The sequence below is a fragment of the Bemisia tabaci genome, unplaced genomic scaffold (assembly GCF_918797505.1).
Source record: "Bemisia tabaci unplaced genomic scaffold, PGI_BMITA_v3".
NCBI classification, from domain to species: Eukaryota; Metazoa; Arthropoda; class Insecta; order Hemiptera; family Aleyrodidae; genus Bemisia; species Bemisia tabaci.
In genome coordinates this window covers 2,687-18,597 of record NW_027311857.1, presented here as the reverse complement: position 1 = coordinate 18,597, position 15,911 = coordinate 2,687, and the positions used below count along the sequence as shown (strand labels likewise).

Genomic DNA, 15,911 nt, shown 5'->3' with positions numbered 1-15,911 from the left:
GAGATTCGCATTGCCTTTTAGTATACATGTAGTTTTAAACGAGTTCCAAATAATGGATGGTTTATTATTGAATATGCAAGTACTAACATTTGTTATACGTTATTTTTGGTATTTGCCAAACCAAGCATTCAATTCAAAGTGAGTGAATGTAGGGATCCAACATCTAAAAAATCTTCACACCATCATATAATATATTAATATTGTTTGTTTCCTGGTAGCTTTCTTGGCCAAGGGTGACTACAACGTGTTCCAAGTTGATTGGGGCGAGCTATCAGCCGTACCCTGGTACTTTTCGGCAAAACGAGCTACGGTTCCTGTCGGTCAGCACACAGCCTCTCTCATCGATTACCTTTCGATGACGAAAAGAGGCCGAGCGGGCGATTTTCATCTCGTCGGATTCAGTTTGGGTGCGCACGCTGCTGGAATAGCTGCGCAAAATGTCCAGACGGGCAATGTCTATAGAATTACCGGTAAAAATTTAACAACACTTGGAGTGGGGAATTAGATTCTTGCATTATGAATGCATCTCGGAATCGGGTTCAACGTACAGTTTTATACATCGAGACAAGTAAATTGAGAAACATAAACTCTGTCCAAAGTCTTACACGAAATTTTTCATTGATCGAATTATGAACGTTCGAAAAATATATTATATCAAAGGATATATTCGATCCAATATATTTTTTACTTACTTAGCTCTTCAATATTAGTGTCCAATTGAGCGATAACTGCAAACTCTACATATGTAAATAAAGCAATTTTTAATATCCTGAAGACATTTAAAAATGTCATGTTTTCATTGTCCAATTTTTGGCAGTCTTTGTAGACCAAATTTAAATAATGCCGAAAATTTCTCAGGAATTCTCACCGTTTTCTAACTACAATGACAACACATCCCTCCAAAATTATAATTATGAAGTTCTTTATACGACAAAAAGTTCAACATTAATCCTTAAAAAGACAGTTCTGCATGATTGCATTGATCAGATGATGACGACACGAATGACTTCATTTGTATATAATTTTCATATTTTTATACCAATGTCGTGTATAAATTGACTTCTTACTCAGAGGTTGATTTTCAAATTTTCTGTCGCCTGGATCGATTCATTATTCGTAAAATTTTAAAGAAGAAAATCATAAAATGACGTCAAAATCTAAGTAAACCGCGGTAAGCAAAAAGGAACCAAGCCACATCGGCTATTGCCAACTTTAATTGAGCAATTTAATTTTTTACATGAAAACGGTTGTACGGATTTTTGTGCAAATTTTAAAGAAATTTCTGTCTAGTGTGAAGCAACTTAAAATTTTCAAAATAATTGCCACAAACGTTCTCTTGTAAAAAAATAAATTGCCCCGTTACATTCGGCAATAGCTGATGCGGCTTGGTTCCTTTCTGCTAAACGCGGTCCAAGTTTTATTAAGGGGCTCATTTTTTTCGTTCTAATGATTGTGTTCACCAGGTTTGGATCCTGCTCAAGTGATGTACGGGAGCACGGGAGTGGAGGAGAGGCTTGACCAACAAGATGCTCGAATAGTTGAGATCGTCCACACCTCGGGGGGCTACCTTGGGTACCAGGACCCTCTCGGCACTCGCGATTTTTACCCCAACGGAGGCAGCTGGCCCCAGCCTGGGTGCACTTACGACTTTGCATGTACGTGAAACTCTAATTGTAAAACTGTCTCGATCAGAAACTCACAATTCATACGCTTTCCTAAGTAGGGGCAGAGAGATTAACCCTCTATGGCATGAATTAATTTTGGATCTCAGATTCTCGGGGATTTTAATCTACTTTGTATCTTGCATGAAAAAGTAGAGTACCGAATTTGTTTTCAAAATTTTAAAGTTAAGGGAATCAAAGTTTCAAATAAAGAAAAAACTAATGAAGTTCTGCGAAATCAGGGGAAAAATTCAATTTTTAAAAACCCTGAAAATACGTCGTTACGAATTCGTAACGCTATGCCATGAAGGGTTAAATTAGCTTCGCATCAATAGTCCAAGTACCAGAGAAATGCAAATACGTGCGGAGGGAACGTCTTGAGAACAGTCGCCGACTGTTCACTGCCTACAACACAATGGTGCACTGAGAGGCAAAATCGTCATCCGGCTGACTCTGCGTACAGATTTTATACAGCACGTCATTTTTTTCCCCTTTTCGTTAAATGTGCCGCTATGCAGGATAGGAAGTATGTACCTAGAATACATATTGCAAAAAGGAGCTTATATCTATAATATCTATATCTACAGTGTCATCCTTAAAAAATCTAGCTGCATAGAGAAACAATTGGCACATAAATTACGTCTAAAATGAGCCAGAAATAGTGACTCCTCATTGCAACTGTTGTTCAGGTCCGAGACAAGCACAAGCCCCTTGTTAGAGAATGGGCTGCATTTTGCAGTAGGGAGCTATTTTTTTGACTCATAGAGAGAATCTGGAAAGGGGAACTGAAGTCACACATGTTGTCTCTAAAATGAGCCAGAAATATATGTTCTTCATTGCCAAATATTGGCCATATGTTAAGAGTGACTCCCTTCAATACACATAGTGATTGGTCGAAAGAGCCCCTGCATCCGTCGAGGACGCAATAATCTATACACAGGTAGAATCGAGTGTTCTACCGCGTGTAAGGCGTCAACAATAATGTGAGGTTTTATCTAAGCTCTGCAAACATTTTGCTTTTTTCATTTTTTTTTTTTTTTTAGTTTTAATTTCCTTAGTATAGGTTTAAAAGTCTCCGATGCTCATTATACTCGTGTAGCAAAAACAAAACAAAATAAATTGAATGAGCACATAGAGAAGTAAAAAAAATCTGCACTAAAAACCGTGTAATTTTCCGCATACTGTATCGTGGATTAATGCAGCCGGCCTATTTACATTTAACGCAATTTAAACTGTCGCATTCTTACCAAGATTTGATTCCTTAGTTCACGAATACAGTTGAATTTTTCAAGTGTTGCGGCCAATATGGAAAACTGCATTTACGGTTCACGAGACTTAGTTTTTTTTTGTGGTAACCAAAGCTAAAATCTGATTCTGAATTATAGCAAAGTTTCTAGGTGGCTTAATGACAGCAAAATTATCATAAATATCACAAGAATCAAATTCGAAATTCAAGAAATCTCTACGTTCATTACTTCAAAATCATTACCCAATGACCTAAATCAAATCCTCGCACTTTAGCAAAGGATTCCTCATTCCATCCAATGTTGACAGAACAGAATACATATTACTAAATTAATGGAACTCTAGACGACATATGAATTAGAGCACACCACTGCGAGTATTCTTTTAAAAATATCACGTGGAAAACGAATCCTACGACGGGAAGTCTGAAAAACAACTCCTTAACAAGATATAGGTGTTTTCAAATAACATCGGATACCTAAATGTCAAACATACAAATGACGCCATTTGTATAATCTAACTTCCATTTGATCTGTGTTTAAAAAGACCTGTTAATATTTCATTCAGGAGTTCATTTCCGAACTTCCCGTTATGTGAATCGTTTTCTATGTAAAATTTTGAAGAGATTTCTTTTACCCGAACCTTGTCTAGTGGCCCTTTGCAGGCAAATTACTTAAAATCAATATTTTTGCTGCTACGTAATTTATAAATTCACCAACCTCCGTCATAAGGAACTGACGTTTTGCGGAATCCCCTCTTATTTTACAGCCGTATGTAGTCACCGAAGAGCTTATTATTACTTTGGAGAGGCAGTCAAGGACGAGCGAGGCTTCACAGCTGTCCCATGCCCCAACTACGATGAGTTCGAAGCAGGACATTGTCCCAACTCTTCTGCAGTCGTCATTCTCGGGGAAAATCCCTCTCCAGAGTAAGTTCACACACGCACTTTTTCATGTCGTGAATTTATTTTGATAAGTCTGCTGCCCGAAGGAATAGGCAACTAATTAGTAATTTGATAGGTAAAATTGCACAAAAATCACATCAGAAGTGTTTAAAATAGTTCGACGCACGCTCTTCGCATTCCGTATCGCGCATTTTTAAATTGACTGCATTGCGTGGGATTTTTTTCTTGGTTGTTGGCGATCGAGCTCATTCAGAGAGAAATGGACCACATTCAGCAGAAAGGAACCAAGCCAGATCAGTTATTGCCTTTAACTGGGCAGTTTTAATTTTTTACAAGAGAACATTTGCGCGGATTCCTTTGAAAATTTTAAAGCATTTAGCTTCGTACTGTACAGTAGACTTTGGACTATCCGGATTAATTGGTGCCGGGCCCGATCCGGATGAAAAAGAAATCCGGATAATAATTGTAAACAAAAACACCACCAACCAACACCACAGTATTCTTATTATGTATACATAACACGAATTTAAAAGATTAACGCCAAACTGAACGACTCAATGGTGATTGTGAATGGTAGCCAACAACGATAAATTACAATACAACGATTAAAGCGCGAAATGCGTGAAGTATTCATGCAGTCTTGTAGCCGCTAATGTGCGTTTTAGGCTAACTAACAAACTGCACTGCGTTTGGCGTAATGCGAGAAGTATTTATGCAATCTAGTAGGCGCTAATGCGTTCCACGCCAACCTCACTGTTTGGCGCTAATGCGTTCCACGACGACCTCACTGTTTGGCGCAATGCGTGCAGTATTCCTTCAGCCTTGCGGGCGCCAATATGCCTTGCGATCGCTTCTCCGCGGATCCGCTCACTTATCGGAATGCGTACGTAGTTACATGGTTGCAAAATCGATCCGGATAATCCAGAGTCCGGATAATACGAAGCCGGATAATCCAGAGTCTACTGTATGTAGAAAATCCTCTGTTTGCAAAAAAATCATTACAACCCTTTTCATGTAAAAAATTAAGTTATCCAATTGCATTTTGCAATAGCTGATGTGGTTTGGTTCCTTTCTGCTTAACGTGGTCCAGATTTGCTCGTGAAGCAACTACAAACCAAGAGAGACCTTTTCATTGGTATCATGGCAATAATGGAAATTTTTACTTTCCAAATACTAACTTTCAAGTGCTGATCTGCCTTATTGTTTTAAGTAATTCGCACAGAAAACAAGCCGGTCCGATGAACTTATTTGGTGCACTGCATCATCCGTAGCTCATCTGTCATGGATGAGGGTATCAACTGTCGACAAGAGAGGCTGCTGCTCTGCTGCTGTCTTATACTTGTCCATAAGGACTTTTTGATTTCCTGAATGCAAAAGTCTCAACTCTCGTGGAGAAATTGCTAAAAAACCGCTCTCAGTCTCTGAGAGAAAAAAAAAAAAAAAAAAAAAAAAAAAAAAAAAAAAAAAAAAAAAAAAAAAAAAAAAAAATTATCTAGATTAACAAGTCACATTTCTCTCATACTGGTTTTAAACCTGCCTTGCGTATGACATCTAAAACTTTTGATTTTGCCTTTTTATCTGAAAATTGAGAAAAAAATGCCATTAAACGACAAAAATCTTACATTGGTAAGATCGTATCATGATAAAATTTGGAGAGGTTTGAGAGTTTGTCTGTTTATTTATATTAGGTTTTCTGCTAGCAGGGCCTTCCGGTGGTAAAAAGAGATCAGATAAAATTTTAAGCTAAAGGTTAGACTTGTTTCCTATCTGAAAGAATATATATGCAGAAATATTGATACATGACAACTGATATACGCGGTTTTGAAGTTGGATAAGTACATAAACAGTCTGTCTTGGATACCTTTCCCGAACATCGACGTTTCTTAACATCATGCCATTGTGAGACTAGGGATAACAGTAATCGATTCAAATCATTTCAACTCAAGGCGTTCCAAAATTTCCTCATTTACCTATCAATTTATTTGTTAAGAAGCTATTATTAGATATTTTGAAAAAAGCTCTCGTGCAATTTTTTAATAACTAACGATCAAAGTAGTGATGTAATTGAAAAAAACTCTATTTGTTTTTGAGTTTTTAAAATTTTGACCAGGTCCTGCAAGTTTTAAAGGAAGAGTGAAGGCATTTGATTTTTTTAAAATTATATTTTTTCACTCTCAAGAGGTCAAACTCGGTCAAAATTCTCACCTGAAAGGTAATCCAGTTTGAACGGATTTTTCAATTATTCACTGCTCGATATGAGCCTTACAAGGAACATTTTAGACACTTGCACTGAGAAGTTCTATAGGGGTTCTTTTTTTTCAACATTCTGACTGAACAGAAAATGAATTACCTACATTTCCTTTCTTACTAACTCGGCGAGTGTGAAAGCGGAAACAATACCGAAGGAAGATAGGCAGGTAAATACCATTATCAGAAAGCAGTGTCGATCACATTGTCACTGACTAATGCGAATTTTATGCTAATTTTATTCAAAGATACGCTACATACCTAAAGCGTTTATATCTAAGTAATTCCCGATTATTTTTCTTTTTTAGCTACTTCGGCACTTTCTTCTTAGATACGAACCCCGAGCCACCGTTTGGGAGAGTGCAAAGCCTACCTCGAAAAAAGAAGAAGAATGAAACGGAGGAAATTTGAAACCCGGCGTGAAGAGAGCTTACCTAACTCAGGAAGAAGACATATTTATTCGAGTTTAATTTTAATCAGTTATTTGGGTCACCATGAAAAAATGCCGGAAATTAACTAACAATACAATTTTTTCAGACAAAACAAGAGCGTGTTTTAATTCTGAAACCTTAATTTTCTCTCGACGTTCAACACTCCCATGACAATTTACAAATATGTTGATGTTTTTGGTCACAGCATGAGTGTGATTGTAAAAACTAGTAGAATATATTTAATTATTATTAAGTAGCAAAAGTATGTGCCATGATATTTTTTGTTTATTTATAACCACAAAAGTATAATGCGAAGCACAATCACAATTTTTTTCATTTTTTTAAAAACAAGTTCGCTCTTCTCTCTTAAATGCTGAAATAGCCAAATCAATTAAGAAGGAGAAACCAACTTCATGATGAGGTCATAGAGTTTTCCCCAGCAATCTCATGAGCACACACCAAACAACTAAACTCAGTTGCCAAAAAACTTAGTACTTTTCTGTTAGGCTCGATCCTAAAGTATTGCAGTTAATTAAAATAAAAACATGTCGGCAAAATATTTTCTTTATGAGAAAAAAGAAACTATACTACAAGCAGATCCCTTTCCCTAAGAAACGTGGTTCCTTGTTGCTTATTGCGCGATTCTAGCACGAATCTCTAAAATTACAGTAATTGCCTCTTACAAATTAATTAGGTATACATGTTGCAATCGGAAACTACTTTTTTTGGCTCATATTAGAAACAACATAAGTGCCTTCAGTTTTCCAATGCAGATAGGTGCCTTTATGGATTTACTACAATTATTACCTCTTTATTGCAAAATACAGTCCTTTAATATATGAATTGCTGCATCTGGGATTACCTATGTTTGGTGTATCAATAACGGAGGCAGAATGCAATGGAGGCTTTCATTTTCACGCTAGCAGACGAGTTTCAAACAGCTTTTCCCTCATTATTACCTGTTGTGTCATAAAACGTTACTGGAGGATTCGACCGGAACCAAAAGTCAGCACGGAAAAAACCATTACAATTGCAAAAAGCCACCATGAGTGAGCATATAAATCAATTATAGACGATAATGACGTAAAAAAGATGAAAAAGTATACCGAAACACGCATATTGTTGAATAAGGTTTAATCGCTTGGATGCATTTCTGGCTCAGCCCATCTTCAGCAAGCACTTAAAACGAAACACAGAAACAAGTTTATCACAGTAAAGAATTGTCACAATGCATGATGGAGAAAAATATCGAGAGGCAAAGCGAACTAAGAACTTGGGAACTGGTCAAAAATGAAAAAATGTTAAAAAATGTTAAAAATGTTTAAAAAGCAGTGGAAATAACTGATAGAATTAGCAGAAAAATATAGTAAACAAAATTAAGTAAAGAGTGAAAGACGCTAATTATAAATAGGGCATGGCTACCTACCGCAGCTAGGCAACCAGTAATACAGAGAAGACCAGACAAGCTTTAGTGACAAGCTGAAGATGGGCTGAGCCCGAAATGCATCCAAGCCATTAAACCTTATTCAACAATATGCGTGTTTCGCTATACTTTTTCATCTTCTTCATGTTTATCATAACAGCACGCGAGATGCGCTTTTCCAGATAATGACGTACTGTATGAGCATCCGACGTAAGTAATGACGAAAATTTAAAGTTTGTTTTCCAATCGCGTGTTTCAAAACTGTTATTAGCCATGTGCTTGCCCGAAAAATAATTCAATTACGGAAGACTTTGCAGAGTTGCCATATCCTCCGAGCGAGAAAACTTCTTCAATGTCAGGAGAAATGGGGAAAAGTGAAGTTTTTCACAAATTTATAGCACTAGTGCGTCACCAGTGGTAATTTGAATGCTCACACAGATGGCCGATGATCGGCAATTAACTCAACGCTCAGGCTGTACGGATTTATGTTTACGGGACAACAAAATAAGAGTAAAAACAATTTATAAGATCGAACCATTGTATCGCAATTTTTCAGATGTCTTAATAATATTTTATATAATAAAAATGCCACTAAAAAAAGGAAAGTTAAGTCTAATATTCTCAGCACGACTGAGGCTCGCAAAAATATGTCAGATTGAAATTTAAAAATATATCACGATCGACCGCATGATTGTATTTTTCAAAATAACAGGACTATTTAAAAACACTTTTTTCAAACACATAAAAAGTAAAACAAAGGGACGCCCTTTGACCGTTACGTGGCCTAATTCTTGAAGATCGCCTCGCATTTTAAGGGCTTTCTTGGGTCATATTAAACAAATTTCTGAAAATATTTTCTGAAAATAAATGCAAAAGTCCTTAAAATCAACCCTGCATATATTTGAAACAAACTGTAAATAAAAATTATAGATATAATACAATTCGGAAAGTCGGGAAGATTATAAATGTAAGTATATAAGTATATAAGTATGAATCGTTATGCTATCTTCGTCGTAGAATCTACATATATTTCAGGTGAACCTCAGCATATTAACGGGGAAGCGGTGAGATAAAGGATTAATTGGACTGCATTTTACAATTTGGAGCTACAAATTCTGGCTCATCTCAAAAAAACACTTATGTGCATAGGGAATGGCACATACGTTGTTTTTATACCGGGATAGAATTTATAGTTCCTAATTGCAAAATGTAGTCCAATTTTAGTATATGTCTCACGCCTTTGAAGCAAACACCAGGTAAGACTGGGTTCATGAGGTAGATTTAGGGGATTCGTTTCCCAATGATTTACTTTTTCATGTTTTAAATTGTACTTAAAGAAATCGAAGACAATTTTGGAGTGATCCAAACTGATACTTTCAATAAAAGAACTAAATGATATAAAAATCGGTAAGAATTTTGTTAACAACTCAGATGCAACAATATACAAATAAGATCTCCTCGGTAACTTATAAAATACTGATGGGAAGAGGAATGATTAGACGGAGAAGTAAGTGAAAAGCCCTGAAAAATTGTCCTGAATGCTTCAAAGTATTCAATGTTGACCAATCAATGGGATCCCAAGTCATGTGAACGCCAGATAAAGTTGTGAAGAAAGTGCCTGGCTCTGCTGCTATAAGTGTATAAATGCGTAAATTATTTGAAAAGAACATGACCAAGACAGGTCTTTGTCCTCTCATTTCCTTGGTTTAGAAGCATTTAGATACAACCACCGTTATTGTATTTACAGGAAAATAATTTAGAAAATGAATGGCATAGCATTTGGTTTTATTATAATATAAAAATAAAAAAATACTGACATATATTTACGAGGGTGAATATCCTTTCAAAATGTGTCTACATCCTTCCTATCATACATTACCCTTTCTTTTATCATTGTAACTCTTCGTCATTCCTTTTTATGTATTCCTTTTAATTGGAGCTTTAAAAGCTAGGAATTTCGTCTATTCACCACCGTGCCATCAATATTTATATGGAAATTCTTCATTTATGTATATCTGAATCGGTTGTTTTCAAAAGGGAACAAAGCCGTCTTTGCATGAGCCTTGGCTTTGCATGAAAGGACTGCTGTCTGCGACTCATCGAGATTTGGACCTGTTCTCTTTGGAAAACAACTGATTCATATTGGTTCGTGTGGCATAGCCAGTTTTTCATGGGAGCGATCGCGGTCTTGGTTACAAATTTCCCGGGGGAGGGGGGTCATAGGTTAACATGTTTTAAAAATTACGGAAATTGATGTTCCCTAGAGGAATTTTGTGGTCATGGGGGGGGGGGGTTCAAACACCCTAAGTCACTCTCTCCTCCCCCGGCCACGCAACTGCTGGTTTCAACTTCCGTCTGCTCACCGATGGTCGATATAACTCGAATGCTCGTTCACTGTGCGACGTCAGATTTGCGTGAACGATAGCTTGGAAGGTGGCAAACCGGGCGTTAAGTGGACACATATTTCTCGCGCGGCCAGCTGCGCAGCCAGAGCTTTGAAAATGTCGCGCGCTGATCACGGTACATAACCTCCGGTTTTTCACATTTCGCTTTCCGTTCTCTTTGATTCTCATTCCCGGCTCGTCCCTCATTCTTCGGCGGTGAGCTAATCTTTGATCCTCGCGGATGTGATAGTGCGGATTTAGTTTTCCCCCCGTTACTTTTGGTTCTTTTACTTTTCAAAGCTCGCCGCTTGCCACTCAACCTGAACCGCCGGACTACTTAAAGCTATTAATGGCCCTACCGTTGTTTAAAATAATCATTGGTAAGTTATTAAAGAAAAAGGCAGTGTGAATTTTCATTGCAAGAGCATGCTAAAGTTTCTTTACGGTGTTCGTAAATTAGTGTTCCAAAATCGGAGGGATGACCTGAAAAAGAAAGAAAGAAAGAAAAAAACCCCTTAAAACTTAGGGGACTATTTCTTGTAGAAATATGTCGTCAAATTTGGAGTAAAATTGAATTTTTGACGAAAAAAATTCTACACATAGTGATTGAAAGAGTACTAATTGCTATCGCTTTAGTTCATTACTGGACATGTATGTAAAGCTGCTTCAAAATGCAACAATATTCAGCTTCAAGTCAAACATAGAGTAGTTTTATTACTTAAAATTCCGTTTCTTCAACTGCAATTCCTAACCCTGTAAGAACAGGCTTAGAGGGGCATTTCATCAAGGGAGTCATGGGTGCTCCCCCTGCACCCAAAGGAAAAGCAGAGGAGCCTCGCCGGAAAAATTTTGAAAATTGAAATATCAATGAGACGCACTTCTGAAAAGTTTTTACCAAAATATTTTGATGGTAATTTGTCTCGGACTGTGCTCCATGAACACTTATCAAATACTCCAATCCCCTTTCTTATTAGCAATTTCTAGAGGAGAGTGCGTTGCTTTGTATCGATATATATAATTTTAAGCTTTTAAAATACAACAATTTTACGTGTTTTATTCAAATCATAAAAATATGCGTAAGAACCATCTCACCTGTTATTTTCCTCTAAAGGCCGAGATATTTTTCCTCTTCGCCTTTAACTGGTTGAATTTTTACGAAGCTGGCATACTTTTTAGCCGTGCAAAAATGAAGTAAATTAAGAATTACTTGAACGAAATAGGTACTGCTAAGAATATTTTAGACCGCCAAAACGTCTGTTGTCTACACTATTCATGAGTGTTTGGGGAGATATTATGTAAAAAAGTATGCCGACGCACTATATCGCAAATGGTAGAAAGTTGTTAATCCCTTATTGTTGATATTTGAGAGGTGTAGTATTTACATTAGCCTCGCTTCTTGCCGCGCTCTGTTATGACTCCAATCTCGTTTTGTATTTCTGTTCTTGTCTCTTTTCCATTCTACCTCCTTCCTGCAGTGCATCTCATACCACTAATTTTCCATTTCAAGTCGCCTTTCAGAACTTAATGTCCGATAAATGAAAAGAAAAATAAGAAAAAGTCTCAAAATTGGCTTAAGGCAAATCAGTATCCCAAACCACACCGAGAAAAAAGATAGGTAGCATTTACCATTCCTTCCCGCTGTATTTTACACAGCGTGAATTCAAAGTCGATTCTGCCAGAGGAATGGTTACCTGTACCAGTATGTAGTATGTTTACCTTTCCTCTGGCAGCATTGACTCTGAATTGACGCTGTGTAAAATACAGCGTGACGGAATGGTAAATTCTACAAATCTTTTTTCTCGGTGCATGGTTGACGAAAAAAGTATTTGCCCACTGAAATTGAGAATTCAATAACCTCTGCTTGCACTGAGAAAAAATACTTGAATTTGTCATCAAGAAAATTAATTACTTTTTGAATCGCCAATTTAGAATCACTCAAATCCGGCAGATGGTTGCTTGGTATAAACGCCTTTTGTATTGATATTGCCGTTTCCCTCACGAAAGAACGTGACACTTTAAACTATCGACCAACTTCTGCCTCGAAAACGACAGGGCTTTTGCCAGCATCAACAACTCCAATGTTGCCGAATTTCTCCTCGCAAATTACATATTATCTAGGAGAATCTTGAGCATTCCTCACTGAAAATTTCACTGACTTTGCCTCAGATTTCATGCCGAAATCAGAAAAATGTTTGATTAAAATTGTTTAGGTACAACTTTGTAAAATAAATTAATTATTTGAGCTAATTTGGCAACTTTGGGATAGAGTTACGTTCCCTCGTGGGGAGACGACGATATGAGCATCTTTCCTGCTTGAATCAAAATTAATTTCCTCTCAACGACAAAGTCTCGAATATTTTTATAAGACCCAAAGTCACTTTTTTTCTAGTGAGGATCAAGGCAATGAAAAAGTTTATTTGCGCCTTTTTTGCATCGGTTTAACACATTTTGCAGCGATACTATTCGACATTTCTTCAGTTTTTGCAGTGCCTTGACCTTCCCAAACGGTGAATATATAAAAACTTCAGGTTGTATTCGCATAAGGATATTTAAACATTCTTAACTTCCCCAGTGAGAAAAAGAGGCTAGCCTCGGGAAACGACGCGAAGACAAATTGAATCGTCGACAGACCTGGACGATATCGTTCCATGTCAAGCACCGCAACGTTGAAGGAGTAATTATTATTAATTAACTACACGCGTGTTTATCTTGTTCGGAGACATTGTTTGATGGAGCGGTGAAGTGAGCCCAACTTGCGGCAAAAAAAGAAAATCTTTCGAAAAAACGGTATCCACCGCCTCTGTGGGAAAGTCAACGATAGTCAAAATACCAGTTTTTGCACGATAAAGGATGAGAGGGCTTCCAAGCTGTTACATTAATATGTGTGTTATTCTTGAAAAATAGTGGAGAAAGATGAAAGTCTTTTGGCAGCGATAAGATTTAATTTATTTTAGGTTGGAGAGGAGGGGGGACTGATCTCAAAAAATCTCGAAAATGTTCCTATAACTTACAAAAATTGCCCGCCCAAAAAGGTCAAATTGTAATTGTGGATACGGGCAACATCCCCTTAATTGCCCTCTTCAAAGAAAGTAGGTATATACAAATCAAAACAAACGATGCTATGCATTTTTTAAGGTGTTGAGATATTCAAAGTCCAATTAAAACATTTCAAATTGTCCATTAAAATACTTAGCGCATGAATATAACATTGGATAGACAAAATTTTTGAATCAATGTTATTGCATGCTTAAGTAATCCTCCAGCTGAATATTAAAAGACCAGCTGATTGCAACTTTTTTTCAGTCCGTGTATTTTGAACTAGGAACAAAATGCTGGTACTGCAGCACTATGAAAGCATCAGCTCAACAAGATACAGTGAATTGTGTCTGATTTTGAAATATTTTTCTCACTGTTTCAGGATGCACAATTATTCTGAGTGATTATGTGTTCAGTATAGGTGTATTAGAGAGGTCATCAAACTGTCCCAAACCACCAGAAGAATGTCCGAATGTAAATATTACCTTCCATCTTTACAACAGGTTTGTGCTGAGCCAGAGGCTTCTTTATATGTGTTCTTAATAAACTCAGTCGTACATTCATTGATTTTAGAGAGCGTTTAGGTATTATTAATGACCATTTGGGAGTATAAAATAATAATTTCGGCAACATTTTATTATATTGAAGGGACGTACAAAAATGATTTTTTTAAAACGAGACAGTAAAACAAAAAGAAGAAGTTCGTTGTAATTTAGTGGACCCTAATTTCACTGCCAAGAATTTCAAAATGAAATCCGGAAATAATTTTCTTACCAGTGCCTCCCTACCAAGCAGAGTGGTATGAATGTGAAGTAGAATCTATACTCTTTTTGTTGTGTTAATCCCTTTGTTACAGATCTTAATCATTATTCAGGTGTTTATAAGTAATGCAACTTTAAGGAAAGTCGTTTAAAAAATGTGTTTTATCTCCATACCGTAGTGGCGAGGCATACACTGGTATCGCGTGGATTTAAAAACCCTTCAATTACAGGCGCATACAACTTATCATACATGAAATTCGTTGAAGCGGTCTACGCTGCGAAATGAAGGCGATCTGAATGAAACGAAACTTTTAAACTGCAATAATCTTATTGCATGATATAGGAGGAGGTCGTTCTCTTAACAAGGCGAAATGAAGTGACAAAAGAGCCGTCGGACTTGAAAGATATTAGGTCCAATCTCAATAATATCACTCCTAATATTTACAGAATATGATGAGAGCTACATTATATTAAACAACCTTCAAAACACAGCGAGTCAGTGAAAAATAGCATTGTAATAGGAATAGAATCACATTCAACGCGTGGCACGAGGTGCACAAGAATAGCCGAATTTCAGCTCTGATTTGAAACGTATTGGTCCTATAGTGATACACAATTTCATGTGATTAATTGCCTGTAAGGGAACTCAATTCTCTCACTAGAGAGGAGAAAGTCAGTGGATACGTATTCACTTCATTAAGTGCCAATTTAGGCAACTCTGAAGAGGTTGGATTACTATTGGACTCTTGTATTCACTTTTTGACTGGATAAATATAGTTATTTAAGAAAAGCGAAGACTGTAGCACAATATACTAATAATTTGGAATAATGACTGTATCGTTTTTCAGGCGGATAAAAAATTACAATGGCTACCAGTTGAAAGAAAATGATACAACAACGTTACAGAATGCACCTTTCATCAAAAATAAACAAGTCATTGTTTCCAGTCACGGGTACACTGGGCATCTGCATTATGCTCCCAACCCAGAGCTTATTGACGGTAAGTTATACTTTCAAAAGTTTAAATTAATACTTTAATACTTTAAACGAGTGGCTAAATGAGTCACAAAGAGAGGATTGAAATTAGACTCCAATAAGATGTGATTCCTTATGAAAATTTTACCCAAACTTGTTAAACGCACAAAAAACTCCTGAAGTAACTCAACAGTAAAAAATGAATGTTTTCAATTTATAATACATTTACATCAAAGTATCAATCAAGAACTCAGCAGGGGCGCAACTTTACTTTAACTTTTCGCAAATTTTTCGATGATATAAGCTACCTAAAAGTACCATGGAGGTGCGGTGATAATACGTGGAATTGAGAATCGAACAATGAGTATCTATGCTCCTTATGCCTTCTTCACACGCTGAAATTGATAAGAGTCAACAGGAGAGTAGAAGTTATCTTGGTAACATGTTTGTCTAACTTTTTGATAAGTTTGGAACATATTTTCATGAAAAGGTCAAATTCACGAAATAAAGACTGATCGGCGACCAATGACTTCCGTCTTCAGCAGGTGAACTTGACATCGACCCAGTCTGACCGCAAAACTACGACCAGATTAACCCACCAGACCAGTCTTGCATAGAATCAATGGTTTTAACAAAGAAACAGAATCAAACCTATATACGTGAAAAGTTTTGAGCTAGATAAGCGCATGCAATCAAGGGCCTTGGTGGACAAGGCGCATAAGTGTAGTTTTTGCTGCTTCGAGACATGCATGTTTGAAGTTTCGAAATTACATGGATCCTCGTGGCGCGGATAGAGAGTTCAAACTGACGTTTTGAGACTTGAAAATTGGAATTTCGGAGCGAA

At 36.8% G+C, this 15,911-nt stretch overlaps 2 protein-coding genes across 2 annotated transcripts; both read left to right on the top strand.

Annotated features, from left to right (window-relative positions):
- Positions 1 to 218: 218 nt before the first annotated feature.
- LOC109043315 (phospholipase A1) lies at positions 219 to 7,907 on the top strand (the record flags this gene model as incomplete). The annotated part of the gene is given in 4 exon segments (XM_072306042.1): positions 219 to 470; positions 1,464 to 1,655; positions 3,675 to 3,834; positions 6,366 to 7,907. Coding segments are annotated over 4 exon segments (707 nt in total), but the record flags the coding sequence as incomplete, so codon positions are not given.
- Positions 7,908 to 10,362: 2,455 nt separating this feature from the next.
- On the top strand, positions 10,363 to 15,145 carry LOC140225983 (uncharacterized). The gene is made up of 3 exons (XM_072306041.1): positions 10,363 to 10,675; positions 13,714 to 13,834; positions 14,941 to 15,145. Exons 1-3 carry the CDS (start codon positions 10,645 to 10,647, stop codon positions 15,128 to 15,130), a joined length of 342 nt encoding a protein of 113 aa, XP_072162142.1. The 5' UTR covers positions 10,363 to 10,644; the 3' UTR covers positions 15,131 to 15,145.
- Positions 15,146 to 15,911: the final 766 nt, after the last annotated feature.

Excerpts from the sequence above, each read along its gene's own strand:
- LOC140225983 (XM_072306041.1), top strand. The coding sequence starts at position 10,645 with ATGGCCCTACCGTTGTTTAAAATAATCATTG. Across the intron at positions 10,676-13,713 it reads GTTGTTTAAAATAATCATTG|GATGCACAATTATTCTGAGT; the intron begins GTAAGTTATTAA and ends TCACTGTTTCAG. Across the intron at positions 13,835-14,940 it reads ACCTTCCATCTTTACAACAG|GCGGATAAAAAATTACAATG; the intron begins GTTTGTGCTGAG and ends ATCGTTTTTCAG.